At 48.2% G+C, this 15,275-nt stretch overlaps 1 protein-coding gene across 2 annotated transcripts in view; it reads right to left on the bottom strand.

The window, feature by feature from the left end:
* The window catches only part of ISM1 (isthmin 1), an 89,616-nt gene that overhangs the window by 12,335 nt on the left and 62,006 nt on the right, over window positions 1-15,275 (bottom strand). For both annotated transcript variants that reach the window (XM_027976478.3, XM_060396848.1), the window contains exons 3-4: window positions 10,126-10,390; window positions 1-144 (exon numbers count right to left, since the gene is read on the bottom strand). In XM_027976478.3, coding sequence (XP_027832279.1) covers window positions 1-144; window positions 10,126-10,390 — 409 coding nt within the window. The remainder of the gene's footprint in view (window positions 145-10,125; window positions 10,391-15,275) is intronic.

The following is a 15,275-nucleotide window of genomic DNA, read 5'->3' as shown; positions in this document are numbered from 1 at the left end:
CTGGGCAGTTGGGACGGTCACACGTCCTCGATTCGGTGGTGGTACACGCATAGCCACAAGACCTGGTCCGTTTCTGGTTGCCATTCCCACAGGTGACACTGCAAACAGACCAGAGGCTCCAGTCGCCCTCACCGTCTGTGGAATCTGGAAGGGAGCAGGGAGATGGTCACCAGCCTTGCCCAAAGAACCCTCACAGCCCCCATCCGGCTGCCTGCGAACTGCCCACTTGCAGCATCCCCACTGTTGGAGGGGACCAGGTGCCAGCCAGAGGCGAAAAGTTATGGCCCCAGTGCTCATTTCAGGGATTAGCTTCATGATGCAGGGCCTCTCTCTGAGGTTCTGACCCCTAGAAGATGCCTGTGTGTGTGCATGCTCAGTCAAATCTGACTCTTTGAGACCCTGTGGACTGTAGCCTGCCAGGTTCCTCTATCCATGGGAAGAATACTGGAGTGGGTTGCCGTGTCCTCCTCCAAGGGATCTTCCTGACCCAGGGACCAAATCCAAGTCTCCTGTGGCTCCCGCACTGCATGCAGATGCTTTACCACTGAGCCCCTGGGGAAGCCCAGAAGATGTCTGAAACTGAAAGTCACTCAGATGTGTCTGACTCTTTGCCACCCCATGGATTATACAGTCCATGGAACTCTCCAGGCCAGAGTACTGGAGTGGGTAGCCTTTCCCTTCTCCAGGCAATCTTTCCAATCCGGGATCAAACCCAGGTCTCCCGCATTGGGAGATTCTTTACCGTTGAGCCACCAGGGAAACCCAGAAGATGCTTAGTAAGTGCTTATTGAAAATGTACACATCCACAGAGCATGGGACCATGCAGTAATACGGTAAAGATTTTCCAAAATGACAGCCATCAGTTCCTTCACATGCACAGAGAGGAGTCACATGAAGGGCCCCAAAACACTCCACACGGGAATAAAGCCTTCTTGGACCTTCCAGACACTTCTCAAGGGACAGCTAAATGCAGCTGATGCCATTGGCACTGGAGGAGCTGCCCAGTGGAGCCCTGCCTGAAGTTCTGAGTCACAGAATTGTGAGAAGGATACACTGCTAATGTTTTAGTCACCAAGTTTGGAATGGTTGTTATGCAGCAGTAGATAACTGATGTATGCTTAGTTGCAGTCTGACTCTTTTGCGACACCATGGACTGTAGCCCGCCAGGTTCCTCTGTCCATGGGGATACTGGAGCAGGTTGCCATGCTCCCCTCCAGGGGAACTTCCCAACCCAGGGATCAAACCCAGGTCTCCCTCATTGCAGGCAGATTTTTACCAGCTAAGCCACCAGGGAAGCCCAGATAACTGATACATAACGGTAGAGCTAGATGGTTCTTTGAGGTCATCACTCAACATCCATCCAACAAATACTCTATTATGTGCCAGGTCCAATTCTGGGTATATGAGATATATCATTAAATAAAACTTGCAAGGATCTCTGCCCTGTGGTACTAATAGTTTTGTGAGAAGAGTCAGATGATCAAAAAACACACGCAAAAATGACTAAATTATACAGTGTATCAGAAATCAGTGAGGGGTAAGGAAAAAGGAGAAATGAACCAGACTGGGGGCTTGAGGGCCATGAGAGAGGTTGGTATGTTATCTAGACTAACTTGCTCTTTTCATTTTTTAATTTAAAAAAAATTAGAAAAAAATTTTTTGGCCACACTGCTCGGCATGTGGGATCTTAGTTCCCTGAGCAGGCATCAAATCCACACTCCCTGCCTTGGAAGCCTGGAGTCTTAACCACTGGACCACCAGGGAATTCACCTGATTTCCTCTTTTTTAAGAGTAAGGAAACTAAGTCCTGGAGTGCTTGGGTGACCCACTCAAGGGGAACGGGAAGAGAAAGGAAAGTGTGGGCCCCGGTGCTAAGTGCTTTTGCTCGAAAGCCTGCAGCATCTCCCTCTGAACTGTTTTTTCCCGCTTTATCCAAATCTTCCTCCAGCCTTGGGGCCTCTGCCAGTGCCAAGCATGCAGCCCCAGTCATTTGCCTCGCAGGGTAGGGTCCTGCTCCGCTCGGAACAGGTCTCGGTGATTGTCATTACGTAGGCCTGGCAAGAATGCGGTCCACACATGTTTCTACCTGAACTGTGGGACCCGTGCCAGACTCCCAGGCTGTTGTTTACAGTGTGTTCACTCTCAGGCAAACCCAGGGCCACTGACTTTAGCCCATTGTTAAGAGTCGGTGGGGGCAGTCCTAATCCTTTCCCCTAACCCACGGTTGAGGGTCCAGCCACACCTCACCTGCCCCCGAGGGCCCCATCCCTTTCTCCTGACTCCCTCAAAGGGGTTTTTCCGAATTTTGATTTCCTTCTAAGACATGATTTTCCAACAACATGGCCAAGCAGATGTTTGAAACTCCTGCCTCGTGCAAGGGAGGCAAGTCTGCTTCCCCTCCCACCCTGGCTGCCTCCATCTCTCCATCTCCTCCTGAACATCAGTGCAGGGGAACCCGAGAGATCGCTGAGCAGGGGGCCGGGGCTGGCACCTCCCAGGCCTCTTGGTAACTCGCCAAGAACACAAAGGACGTGCCTGAAACAATCACATGCTTGCACTCCTGTCGGTGGGTGTATCCGTGTGTTACATGCACGCAGGAACACACTCAGCACCTCCCGTGTGACTCTTCCTGGGGTCTGATTTGTTAAAAGGAACAACCACCACCACAAAAAGTCACCAGTCAAGATGATACTGTCTTCAGACTCATAAAAAGGGGGCAATGGGTAAGTCAGAGAAAGCTTATTAATTCATAGAGGAAGAGTTGCTGTCCACTGTGGGGTGGGTCTCAGCCTAAGACACAATCCAGGTGATTGATGCCAAGAGGTATCCCGCTTGGCTCAGCAGAAGCAAAGGGGCCTCAACCACCCAGAATTCTCTGGCAGTACGTCCTCCCTGGTATAATAAGAGGGAGAGCTAGCTTGGGGGAATATTGTCTCTGAATGTTGAGATTTTAGCATTAAACATACCATCTTGGAATCTCTGCCTGAGGTAATTTCTTATGTTGGTTTTTTTTTTAATCTAAATTATTGAATGTTAGTACTGTATCAAATTATGTGAAAGATGATTCCATAATTCTCTGGGTACCCACCCCCTTTCATACCCACGCCAGCCCTGGGCCACTGACTTGCTCTGCTGCTGCTGCTGCTAAGTCGCTTCAGTCGTGTGTGACTCTGTGTGACCCCAGAGACGGCAGCCCACCAGGCTCCCCCATCCCTGGGATTCTCCAGGCAAGAACACTGGAGTGGGTTGCCATTTCCTTCTCCAACACGTGAAAGTGAAAAGTGAAAATGAAGCCGCTTAGCCGTGTCCGATTCCTAGTGACCCCGTGGACTGCAGCCTACCAGGCTTCTCCATCCATGGGATTTGCCAGGCAAGAGTGCTGGAGTGGGCTGCCACTGCCTGCTCCGTGACTTGCTCTGGCCCCTGAAAAAACAGCAAACATGATGTAACACAGAGGCTAGAAAAGTGCCAGCGCCTCAGGGCTTGCCTTGTCCCTGAGGGAACTCTTCCACCGCCACGTGAAGAGCCTGGGTGAGTCTGGAAGGCATGGGGCCAGAGGGGGAGAGGCCCACCGGTCCCTGCACCCCAGCTGGCCAGCAGGGACCCCATCATCGGGAATGAGGCCATGCTGGAGCACACAGCCCCAGCCAAGTCAGCCCAGAGCAGAACAACGGTGCAGACAGCCTGTAGACTCTCTCAGAGACATTTGCGCTTTTAAGCCAGTAAGTTTTAGATTGCTGTTGTTTAGTCGCTCAGTCGTGTCCAACTCTTTTGCGACCCTATGGACTGTATCCTGCTGGGCTCCTCTGTCCACGGGATTTCCCAGGCAAGAATACTAGAGTCGATTGCCAATTCCTTCTCCAGGGGATCTTCCCGACCCAGGGATCGAACCTGCATCTCCTGCATTGCAGATGGATTTTCTTTTCTTTCTTTCTTTCTTTTTTTTTTTTTTTTTTTTTTACTGTTGAGCAGTTTCTAAAGTAGCAAGAATGGGAACTTCCCTGGTAGTGCAGTGGTTAAGAATCCACCTGTCAATGCAGGGAATGTGGGTTTGATACCTGGCCGGGGAACTAAGATCCCACATGCCACAGGGCAGCTAAGACCCAACACAGCCAAAAAATAAATACACTATTTTTAATTCTTAAAAGAAAACAATAAAGTAGCAATAGCTGTCACAGATACACCAGAACAACCTTTCCTATGAATGCTCTCTGAATGGCTTGGAGACTCTGGAACCATGAAGGATTTATTACTTCAGTAAGTGGATTTCTCCATGGCTTAAGAATAATAAAAAAAAAAAGCTACCAAAGCCATTTATTTTCCAAACACTTCTTTACACTGGGCCCCCAAAGTTAGACATGGAACATCGATATCCCCACATGGCTGATCATTCCTATTGGCCTAGAAAGGAAGTGAAACAAAAAGTCGGCATGTCAGTCCACTTGCCAGAAGTGTCTAGAGCACACAGCCCTGGAGGAGCATCCCAGCCAAGCCCCTCCTCCCAGGGATTTCTATTGTTTAATGTATTTGAAGGACAGAAAGGGAATTTCTGATGTAGGGAAGGTGACAAAGCTCTGAGGGCAGTCTTCCTTTCTGCAATAATAAAATAAGCCTGTTTTCATTGGCTTACCTACTAGGGAGCATCGCTGAGAGCAGAAGATGAACTTGAGCAGCAGTAATTACAAGGACGGCAATAAAGACAGCAGAATAGTCCCTGTGAACGTTTATGTGAGGCTGTGGCAGCCCTGTCTGTGACATCAAAGAGCTGAGTGAGGGCAGAGAACAATCCACAGGGCAGTGGGCTGGGAGCTGGGCTTCCAGGATGTCATTTGAAATTGTAAAGTGGTCATTATATACTTTCAGGGCACTCGAGTTCTGTGGTCCAGTTACAGTATTTGGGCAACTGAAGTGACTTGAGTCTTGGCTCAGCCACTGGCAAACCTCCACCACTAATCCTAGCTAGACGATTGTGACTGCCAATTATTGAAGCCCTGCCTTAACCAGCGGCTCTGTCTAAGCACCCTGATTGAACCGCTGTAATAACCCTGCAAGGTAGGTGGAAACACTCACCTTTTATGGATAAGGACACTGAGGCTCAGCGAGGTTAAGGTGCTTGATTAAGGTCACACAGCTCAAACTTGGTGGGCTGGGATGAGATCTCAGATCTGCCTGCTCTGGCCATATCCTGCTCTATATCCTGATATTCCAGCAGCTTTGATTCTGGCCCAAACAGCCCTTCCTTAAGATACCTATTGTGTGTGTGTGCTTAGTCACTCAGTCATGTCTGACTCACTCCTCTGTCCATGGAATTCACCAGGCAAGAATACTGGAGTGGGTAGCCATTCCTTTCTCCAGGGGATCTTCTCAAGCCAGGGATTAATCCCGGGTCTTTGGCATTGCAGGTGGATTCTTTACCATCTGAGCCACCAGAGAAGACCAAGATACCCATTAATGTGGCTATAATTCAACAAGACAAAGAAAAACCTTTCCAAAAAAATCACCGTGAAATCTATTAAAACAGGACCACAATCTGTCAGAGAATTGCAAAGAATTGACTGCCCGCCCAAATTACACTTCGCTGTGTTCATCTGATTGCATTATCAGTTTGCTTAGAGCAATCTTGGGGATGGTATACTATTAATTGACAGAAAGATACTTATTTGGACCCTTTCTTTGCCCTGGGTGACAACTTAAGTATCTCAAACACACAGAGGCCAAAGGTGAGCTGACTCATGGTCATTACATGCTTCCACCATCAAAAATTAGGTCTATCGTTTGTTGTTTTTCCAGTGGTCATGTATGGATGTGAGAGTTGGACTATAAAGAAAGCCGAACATTGAAGAACTGATGCTTTTGAACTGTGGTGTTGGAGAAGACTCTTGCGAGTCTCTTGGACTACAAGGAGATCCAACCAGTCCATTCTAGAGGAGATCAGTCCTGGGTGTTCATTGGAAGGACTGATGCTAAAGCTGAAACTCGAATACTTTGGCCACCTGATGTGAAGAGCTGACTCATTTTAAAAGACCCTGATGCTGGGAAAGATTGAGGGCAGGAGGAGAAGGGGACGACAGAGGATGAGATGGCTGGATGGCATCACCGACTCGGTGATGGACAGGGAGGCCTGGTGTGCTGCAGTTCATGGGGTAGCTAAGAGTCGCACACGACTGAGCGACTGAACTGAACTTTGTTGTGTATTTTATAATTTATTCTAAAGACACTGTTACATTCTACTTATTTCACCAAGGATTTTCTGAAATACTCTGGCTGCCGACATTTGCATTCTTATTAAAAACCCTAACTTCACATATTTGCGATTGATAGCCTCCACTAAGCCCAGTTCCTATGGTAACTGTAGCTGGCCTCAGACAGGGCAGCAAGTGCAAAGTCCCAGTGATGGGTGCTGCTTTGACACTGCATGAACCTCACCTTCCTGGGCTGAATGTTCTCTCCTTGTATCCTCCCCAGCCCCCGACACAGGGATAAACACTTAGAAATTGCGCTATGCTTTCTTGCTGATTGAAATAAAAGGGGACTTCGCTCATCTGATCCTGTAAATAATTCTGGAATCTGTATATTCCCGTCAGCCATACTGAGAAGCAGTAATGATTCATCCACATTGCAAATGCTACCGAGTGACTGTAGCTTGTAAGCTACACACTTACAATCTTGCTTCTCAAAGCGTGGTCTGAGGACCAGCAGGGTCGGCTTCACCAGGTCGCCCGCCCCTTTTCTTCATCTGTGGCTTCAGGTGCAGCATTTACCAAGTTGCCCAGGTGATTTGTGTGTGCATAAAGGTCTCAGAAGCACTGCTTTAGGGGTTCCATAAAGGGACCAGATTTTCTTTATAAAGTAGGAATCCTGATGTCTGGGGCTTCCCTTGTGGCTCAAACAGTAAAGAATTTGCCTGCAATGCGGGAGTGTGTGTGTCTGTGAGTTGCTCACTCATGTCTGACTCTTTGCGACCCCATGGTCTGTTCATGGAATTCTCTAGGCAAGAATACTTGCCTAGGAAATCCCATAGACAGAGGAGCCTGGCAGGCTACAGTCCATGGGGTTGCAATGAGTCAGACATGACTGAACCACAGTTTAATGATGGCAGTGTTACTAAAAGAGACCTCACAGTCATCACGATGGAAGTCTCTCTATGACCCAGGGATGCTGTAAGATGCAGACAGGGTACCGCCCCCTCCCCAGGTATTGTAGATCTAGAAAGCTAGGGTGAAGATAGCTGGGACAGCCACAGTAACTGCTCCAGCAGAGGCAGATTCTACCCTCAAGATGGAAATGGAGGGTGTGTGTGTGGGGGGTTCTTAATGTTCATAAATTCAGCAGAATATATTGTGTAAAAACTTTAGATGAAAAAACTTTCTAAGTGGTGATCATCAAACTTCCATGAGCATAAGAGTCACCTGCTGACCTTGACTAAAAAAAGAAAGAAGCGTACAAAGACTCCAGGTCTCACCCCTGCACATTCCGTGGAAGGATGGCAGTGGCCCTCGATCTGGGCTGCACCCTGGTGTCACTCATGGAGCTTTAAAAATCCCTGATGCCTGGGTCCCACCCCAGAGACTCCAAGTTAACTGATCTCGAAAGAAGTCCAGGCACTGGGATTAAAAAAAATAAATGCCCAGATGAGTATGGGCAACCATACTGAGAAACACTGGTGTGTGGGGCCTCGTGCTTCCAGATCAGGAGCTTCCCAGGTGGCTCAGATAGTATAGAATCTGCCTGCAGTGCAGGAGGCCCAGATTCGACTCCTGGGTCGGGAAGATCCCCTGGAGAAGGGAATGGCTGCCTACTCCAGTATTCTTTCCTGGAGAATCCCATGGATAGTAGTTGCAAAGGGTCGTACATGACTGAGCGACTGACCCTGTCACTTTCATTTTTCCAGTGTGTCTGAGATTAAACAGTCCTGGGGTGGGGTCTAAAAGTCTGCATTTCTATTATGGTCTCTGGGCACGCTGATCTACCGGCCTGGGTACCATACCTGGAGATATGTAGGGAAGGGGCTTGGGCCCAGGATAGGCATTACGTTTTCACAGGCAGTGGATGGATTCTGATGTTGAGGGTCTGAGCCTCCCTCAGAGAGACCATGTTCCACGTGGGCTGGGCAGGCAGGTGAAGCCGCAGTCCTGTGCAGGGTCAGGCCAGCACTCTGGGATCCTTGGCATTTCTCTTGTTCAACAGCTCAGCTCAGCCCTGGACTTCTACTACCATTCCTGTCTTCCAACCTAACTGTCCCTTTATAGACCCACTCTACTGCCCTAAAGGATGCGCTTCCCCCTCCACCCCCAAGAGGCAGAAGAACACAGTGGTGAAGAGGACAGACTCTGTACCTAGACTGTCTAAGATGAATCTTAGGTCAAAGTTGCTTCACTTCTCCAGGCTTCAGTTTCCCCATTTGTAAAGTGGGGTCTCTGCTTCAGTGAGCTGATTAAATGAGCTAATTTTTGAGAGCTGCTATGAAGAGGGACTGTGGAAGGCAACTGCTACCGAAAGGTTGGCTAATGTTCCCAATCCTTCTTGGAAAATAAATTGGACTTCTGGGAAAGGGGAAGGTTTTATGAGCAGTTGGGTGGGGCCTGGGAGCTCTCTTTCTGCTTCTCTAGCGTTTACTGTGTATCTCTACTGTGGTACTCTTTTGCTCCATCCATTAAGTTTTCTCCTTTTGTTCAAAGACAGGTGAGATGCTCTTCAGGGAAGGACCATGTCTTAATCTTTTTTGGATTCCCAGTACCTAGCAGAATGATGGGCAAAAGATGTGTTCAATGTCAGTTGCAACTAAGTGACGTGGTTGGGAAGAAAGTCCTACTCTTTTGGACATTGCTTAGCATCATCTGTTAGCAGGCAGAAATGACTTGCCAATATACAAGTGGTCTTTCTGCTGAAAATGGGGGTAAGGGTGAGGATGCAAATGGTGCAAAACAAGTCATCCTCATAGACCATCTGCTCTTGAACCACAAGGCCATCATCATGGTGGATGTATTTGTAAGCTATCAAACACTCTTATAACATGGGGCACCCTGCCTGATTCTTCATGAAGACTGGCCAGATGCTTTCCAAATCGGTTTCCTCTTCATCTAGTTCACACAGAAAACATTTCCCAGCTTCCCTTGCATCTACATGGGATCATATGACAAAGTCTTGCCAATAGAATCCAGGCAGATTTGTCTTCTCCAGGCTGAGGGGGTTGAAAGCATGAGTGCCTTTTCCAGACTCTGTCTTTCTAATTGTCTGCCAGCCAGAGGCAGAGCATCCAGTGGGTAATTCTCAGGCCCTCGCAGTTGGTGGGGCTTAAAGATGGAAGGAGTCTGGGTCCCCAAATGACTTGGTGGAGCTGCGTCCCTCTGACCCTGTCTTCCATCCCAGCTTAAGTGAGAAATGAACGTGGATTATTTTAAGCCATTGAACATAGAAATAGTTTGTTTTCTCACCTATCCTACTCTAAAACCATGGGAAACTGTAAGTTCCAACTCGGGGTCTTGAAATTTGTTGCTGGAGATGCCTCACTTGTCATGATAACTCGAGACATACATGTCCATGAGGGTTTCAAAGGGCCACTTCACTACCAGTGATAAACATAACATAGTTGCCTGGTCAAAGGAGACAACTGGGCACATCTTTTTCACTAAATGGATGTTCAGTACAGGTTTTTACAGTCAAATACATGAGGAAGTTCGGAGAAGGAAATGGCAAGCCACTTCAGTATTCTTGCCTGGAAATGTCTATGGACAGAGGAGGCTGCTGGGCTCCTGTCCATGTGGTCTCGAAGAGTTGGACATGACTGAGCATTCACACACTATTCGAGGAAGTTATTTCAGTGGTTTTGTCATTAAAAAAAAAAAAAAAAAGAAAGGCAGGACCTGAAAGATCCCTAACTTAAAAAAAATCTTTCCGAGGATAATTGGCATTATTTTAAAATTATAGTATTTCTAGAAAAATGTGGTGAGTGGGGCCTCTTGGGCCTTCTGTGGATGGGGTGGACAGAGTCTGTATGAGGCCTGCCTTGTTGAAGACCCAAAGCCACACACTGTAAACAGGGTTTTGCTTGGCTCCACGTCCACTGGCCTCATCGTCCTCGTTTATTCTCTACACTGATTTTATATTGCTGGGTGGTAAACTCACCATATTCTGGCTGTTCTTTGGTTTCAAATGTCCGGTGGCCCGGGGCCGGACGGTCCCAGCCGCCGGGGGGGCTGAGGAAGTTGCTGTCGTCTGAGGTGCCATCGTACTTGTAGTCTTGGTCACCGCCCTGGGCCCTCGGCAGGGCCAAGGACCTCTGCCACCAGGCCCGCCAGTCGGGGGATGGCACTGACCAGCCGGGTTTATTCTCTGGGTGCTGATCTTTCTCTGCTTCAGAGTCAGGACCATCCACCACCTCTATGGTGACCTGAGGAATTCAAAACAGGCCAGGGTCAAGGAGGAGTCAACAGCCTCCACGCCAGGTGAGCCTCGGGAGAACGTCTAAGAGAGCGGAGGGAAACGCGCCTCCCTTGGGAGGGAAAGCGGAGGCTGCACCGTGACACGGGGGGAGAACCTCCAGGGACGCCCGGAGGAGCTGACGCCCATGGGCCTTGTGTTGGGAGGAAGCAGAGTATCACGGGGCCCCTGATTTACGGATGACTACATTTCTGGGAAGTCTTTAATTCAAGGAGTCAACATGTACCATGAATGGCACAAGAACAGCCCATAAAACGGAACACTTACTGAGAACTAACCATGTACCAGGCACTGTTTTAAAGGCTTTCCATGTATTAATGTACTTAATCCTCACAATGTCTCTATGTTGGTTCTGCTGATCGACCCTCGTGGTTACTGATCTGAAAGGATGTTCTTGCCACTCCTCCCATTCTGGTCTGTGGGTGCTGCACCTCCCACCAAGAGGTGGGGTTTACGCCCCCTCCCTTGCAGTCTGGGCTGGCCTAAAGACTCACAGTAGAGCGTGGTAGGTGTGTCAACGTGACCAGCCACACGAGGTATTGAAGTTTCCATTTGCATGCTCTCAGAAAGTTCCTACCATTACGTATGGAAGCCCAGCCTAGACTACTGTGCACATGACCGTCACGTGATGAGGGAGCCATACAGCAGAGAACAAAGGCTCCCCAAGTCCCTGGAAAGCTCTGAGGCCCCAGTCAGTTGAGCGGGGAGCCATCTTGGGTCTTCCAGGCCAACTGGGTCACCCCAGCTGATAGCACGTAGAGCAGAGACGAGCTCTCCCAGCTGAGCCCTGCTCAAATTCCCGACCCACAGCACTCCGAGCAGTCCAGTGATTGTTGTCTCAAGCTGTTAAATTTCAGAGTAGTGGCTAGACAGCTTCTTACAGACAGAAGAACTGGACACAGAGAAGTTAACAAGCTGCCTAAGGCCACACAGCTAGTAACTGGCAGCCATGGGTATTCAAGCTCCAGCACCTGTACTCTTATGGACTTTGCCAAACTGTCTATCAAAAAGTCAGTCACCTAGGTCCTGTCCCCTCCTGTGACCGGGTGAGCCCAGAGACCACCGATGCCGGTAGGGGCTGGATGCCACAGGTCCTGTAGAGATGTGAGCACAAGGTCCATGCTGTCCCAGCTGTGAGTTTCACTCATCCCTGAAACTGGACCCAGAGCAGACTCCTCCTTAACCCACCCTCAGGGTCAGAGCAGACAGTCCCAGAGTCAAGGTCAGAACTCGCTCTTGGATTTACGGAGCCTCGTTTGGAAGTCACAGGGCTGAAAGAATGCAGCTTCTTGGCTCCGAGAGACAATCAGCATAGAGAAACTTGTTTTAAAAACATAATAAAAGACTCCTTGGGTTCCTCTGGCCATCACACGGCTCTTGCAACAACCCCTGGACGAGTTATGCGCAAATGAATCAGAAACATGCGCTCCGAGTAATCAGCGCAAGATGTACTGGGCAGATGCTCTTCCAGCTTTGCCCTAACTCGACATCTGAGAGACTTGTTGAGATGCTCTGCCAAATTGCACCAGGTCATGCCAATCCCCGAGACAAACAGACCCTTTCTTTTGTCTCAGGAATGGAAAAGTTTGAATTCTACTTTCTTCGACGTTCAAAGGAGGTTGCCCCACTCATGGTGGGCCTAGCTGTGCCCTTGTGCGGTCCAGACACGAGGTCCAGGGTGGTCTTCTACCCCAGTACACTTGGGCTGTGGCAGGCCGAGAGCATCTCCTCTGGTGTGGGATGCCTACGAGGGCACCATTGGCTTGATTCCATACCACCACCATCACCCCAGTCTTGTAAGCATCCCTTGCATGTTTATAAATAATTATGGAACTTTTAGTAATCCCCCAAAAGGACAAAAAGAATAATTACATCATTCATCTTGTATCACTGCTGTTTGCTGGAGGGATGGCTGTTGGAGAGGGACAGTACCCAGGACCTACACTCAACCCTACCAGGACAGAGTGGAAGGCATGCACAGCTGGGTGGCATGGACCTGAGCCAGCAGAGGTTCCATGATGCCCAGCCTTTGAAGACACAACCTTTCTCCTATGTAGTCCCAGCCCCCATGCCTGCAGACAGAACAACTGAGCCGCAACAATTGTCTGCAAGGCTATTAAGGGTCTTGGAGAAGCTGCCAAGAGCCAGGCAAGCCTGCAATTATGGTAATAAGATCAGTCTCTGGGTAGGAGATAAGGGGGAACAGGCTGGACAGTTTTGGTATTCCGTTTGTATCCAGACTGGAGTCAAAGGGATTGCCTAAACAAAACGTGCCCTGCAATTTCTCCAAGCTGGAAATCAAAACAATTCCATGTTTTAAGCTATTACCGTCAATATGATTCTTTTTCCCCCCAAACTGCTGCTTGGATCCAAACAAAACAGATTTGTTGCCTGGCCAGGCAATGAGTAGCAAAATACAAATTTACTCCAAAAACTATTATCGATGACTAACTCATCAGCTTAGAGGTTTCTATTTCCCCTTTCATTTCTAGCCACTGCTCCAACTGAATTAAAAATAACACAAACAAACAAACAAACAAAAAAACCCACACAAAACAAAACCCCCGAAAACCTTAGGATCCACCCTTCCCTCCAGTTAGGAATGTGGAAACCTCGTACTGATAATAAAAGAAGAAATCGAATCTTGAATGTGAAATTTCATAGGCATCCAATTAAAAAGACTTAATGAGCATGATCATGACTTCTCGAACGGGAGGAGGTGGAGGGAGATTAGTTTTACGTTTCCTGTTGCTCTTACTCTCATTTACATGTTCTTTAGCATCAAAGAATCTGCTCATAAAAATGTCTTGAACAACAATCAGTGTGACGAGTTGAAGGTGCGGCAGGGAGCACAGGAGATTTCCAAGCTGACGGAGCTGGATCTTACCTTTCTTTGGCGTCTTCAATACACAGCATTGAAGCCTCTTTAGTATATTTGTTTCTTCTGGATTTTTCCATACCATGAATCAAGACAGTAAAAGAAAAAGAGCTTTTCCAAAAGACCCAAGTCCAACTTCTGGCTGAGTCTTGTCAGATCCAAGAACAGAGAGACTAGAATAGGTGCCAAGTTTGAGAATTCCGTTCGAAATTAGGAAAGGATAAAGTCCTTTGCACTATTACCAGTTTCTTTCTTCCTCTTGAAAGTTCAAACATTTATTAGAAACACACTCTTTAGCACTGAAAAGCCCTTTCCACCGGGAAACTAACACAATTCGTAGTCTAATCAGCAATAATCTAACGACACTGAGAATACAGAAGGCTTGATCTTCGGGACTCAGGAGCATCTTCTAGAATCTTCTAACTTGTTGGCCCTGTTAGAGGACCAACGAGCTTGAGCACTACGGTGACCAGGTAGTTTGGGTTTGTGATTATTTCCCAGAGACTAGGAGAAGCCCTGGGAGTTGAAATGAGTCCTCAAAAGCACAGAGCAGCAAACGGTTAGGCCCCCGATAATGTAACCCTTCTTCCTTGATAAATGCCAAAGAAAGAACACAAAGGACTAGGAAGATATATAATCCCTCCCTCTCAGACCCACTGGTGCTCTCAAAACAACTCTGGCAGCTCCAGGTAAGTGCCGTGAGTGCTTTGAGCCTTACAGCATTCCTGTTCGGGTATCGCTGCTTGTTCTACAAAAGCTAGCCCCATATTTCAGGCAGAGAAACTGGCCTGGAGAATTCACATTCCTGAGGTGAAAAGCAAAGGAGGAGAGCTGCTCTCAAAATGAGATCTCCTGATTCTTAATTATTTTATACTGGTCTCCTCTGTCATTTTCACGCTTGCTGCCATCACCAGCCAGCGTCCACCAATCTGGGGAAGCGCCCGCATCGCTTTGCTGAGTGCTTCCCCTGGATGATCTCATTTAATCCTTGTGCATGATAAGTCGCTTCAGCTGTGTCTGACTCTGTGCGACCCCATGGACTGCAGCCCACCAGGCTCCTCTGTCCATGGGATTCTCCAGGCAAAAATATTGGAGTGGTTGCCATGCCCTCCTCCAGGGAATCTTCCCGACCCAGGGATCTTCTGCAGTGGCAGGCGGGTTCTTTACCAGCAGCACCACCTGGGAAGCCCGTTTAATCTGTACAACCCTACTACTATGGAGTATTGTCCTACAAAAGTACTACACCTACGTTGTTATTCCCATGGTATGGACAAGGAAACTGAGGCATATGGAGGTCAAGTAACCTTCAGCAGCCACAGAGGCCAAGCCTGGTTGACAGAAACGGTGCTGCCGGAGCCCAAAGAGAGGTGGGTGGACTCTGGTTCACGATGGGGACAGCAGGGCCCCCTTGAGAATCTGAACAGTACCAGCTTGTCTCCAGGAGGGTGTGGGTCCATGTCTTGGGAACAGTAATTTCTTGGTTCTTACTTGGCCAGGCCTGCCATCCCAAAAGAATTTTAGGAAGAAAAGAGGTAGGAAAATCAGAAGTAGAAGCGCATACAACACCTCCAGCCTTAGCCAACTCGTCTGATTATATCAAGAGGCCTACAGTCGTGTAACTAAGTCTGTGCAAGGGGAAAAAAGGGCTTTTAGAAGACTATTTTTAAGTCTCCCTCAGTGGAATAAAAGAAAGAAATACATCGGTTGAAATGAATACGAATCTCAGATGGACCCAGAAAAGAGAAATATTTGGTGGTGAATAGCTACTGTGGTAAGGAATTGATGCAGTGAGCCTAATAATGAGTTTATTTTAGAGATTTCTGCATCTGCTATCTGACCATCAGCTGCGGAGCAGAAACCCAGCCAAGGATACTGACGTTCCGCTTGAACTTGTCCTGGGGGATTTACTTTCTTTCCTGAGTGGTTTATTTATTTATTTGTTGCCAAAACCCAACTT

The sequence above is a fragment of the Ovis aries genome, chromosome 13 (assembly GCF_016772045.2).
Source record: "Ovis aries strain OAR_USU_Benz2616 breed Rambouillet chromosome 13, ARS-UI_Ramb_v3.0, whole genome shotgun sequence".
Taxonomy (NCBI): Eukaryota; Metazoa; Chordata; class Mammalia; order Artiodactyla; family Bovidae; genus Ovis; species Ovis aries.
Note: the sequence above shows the minus strand (reverse complement) of the source record. Positions and strands in the feature narration are given on the sequence as shown.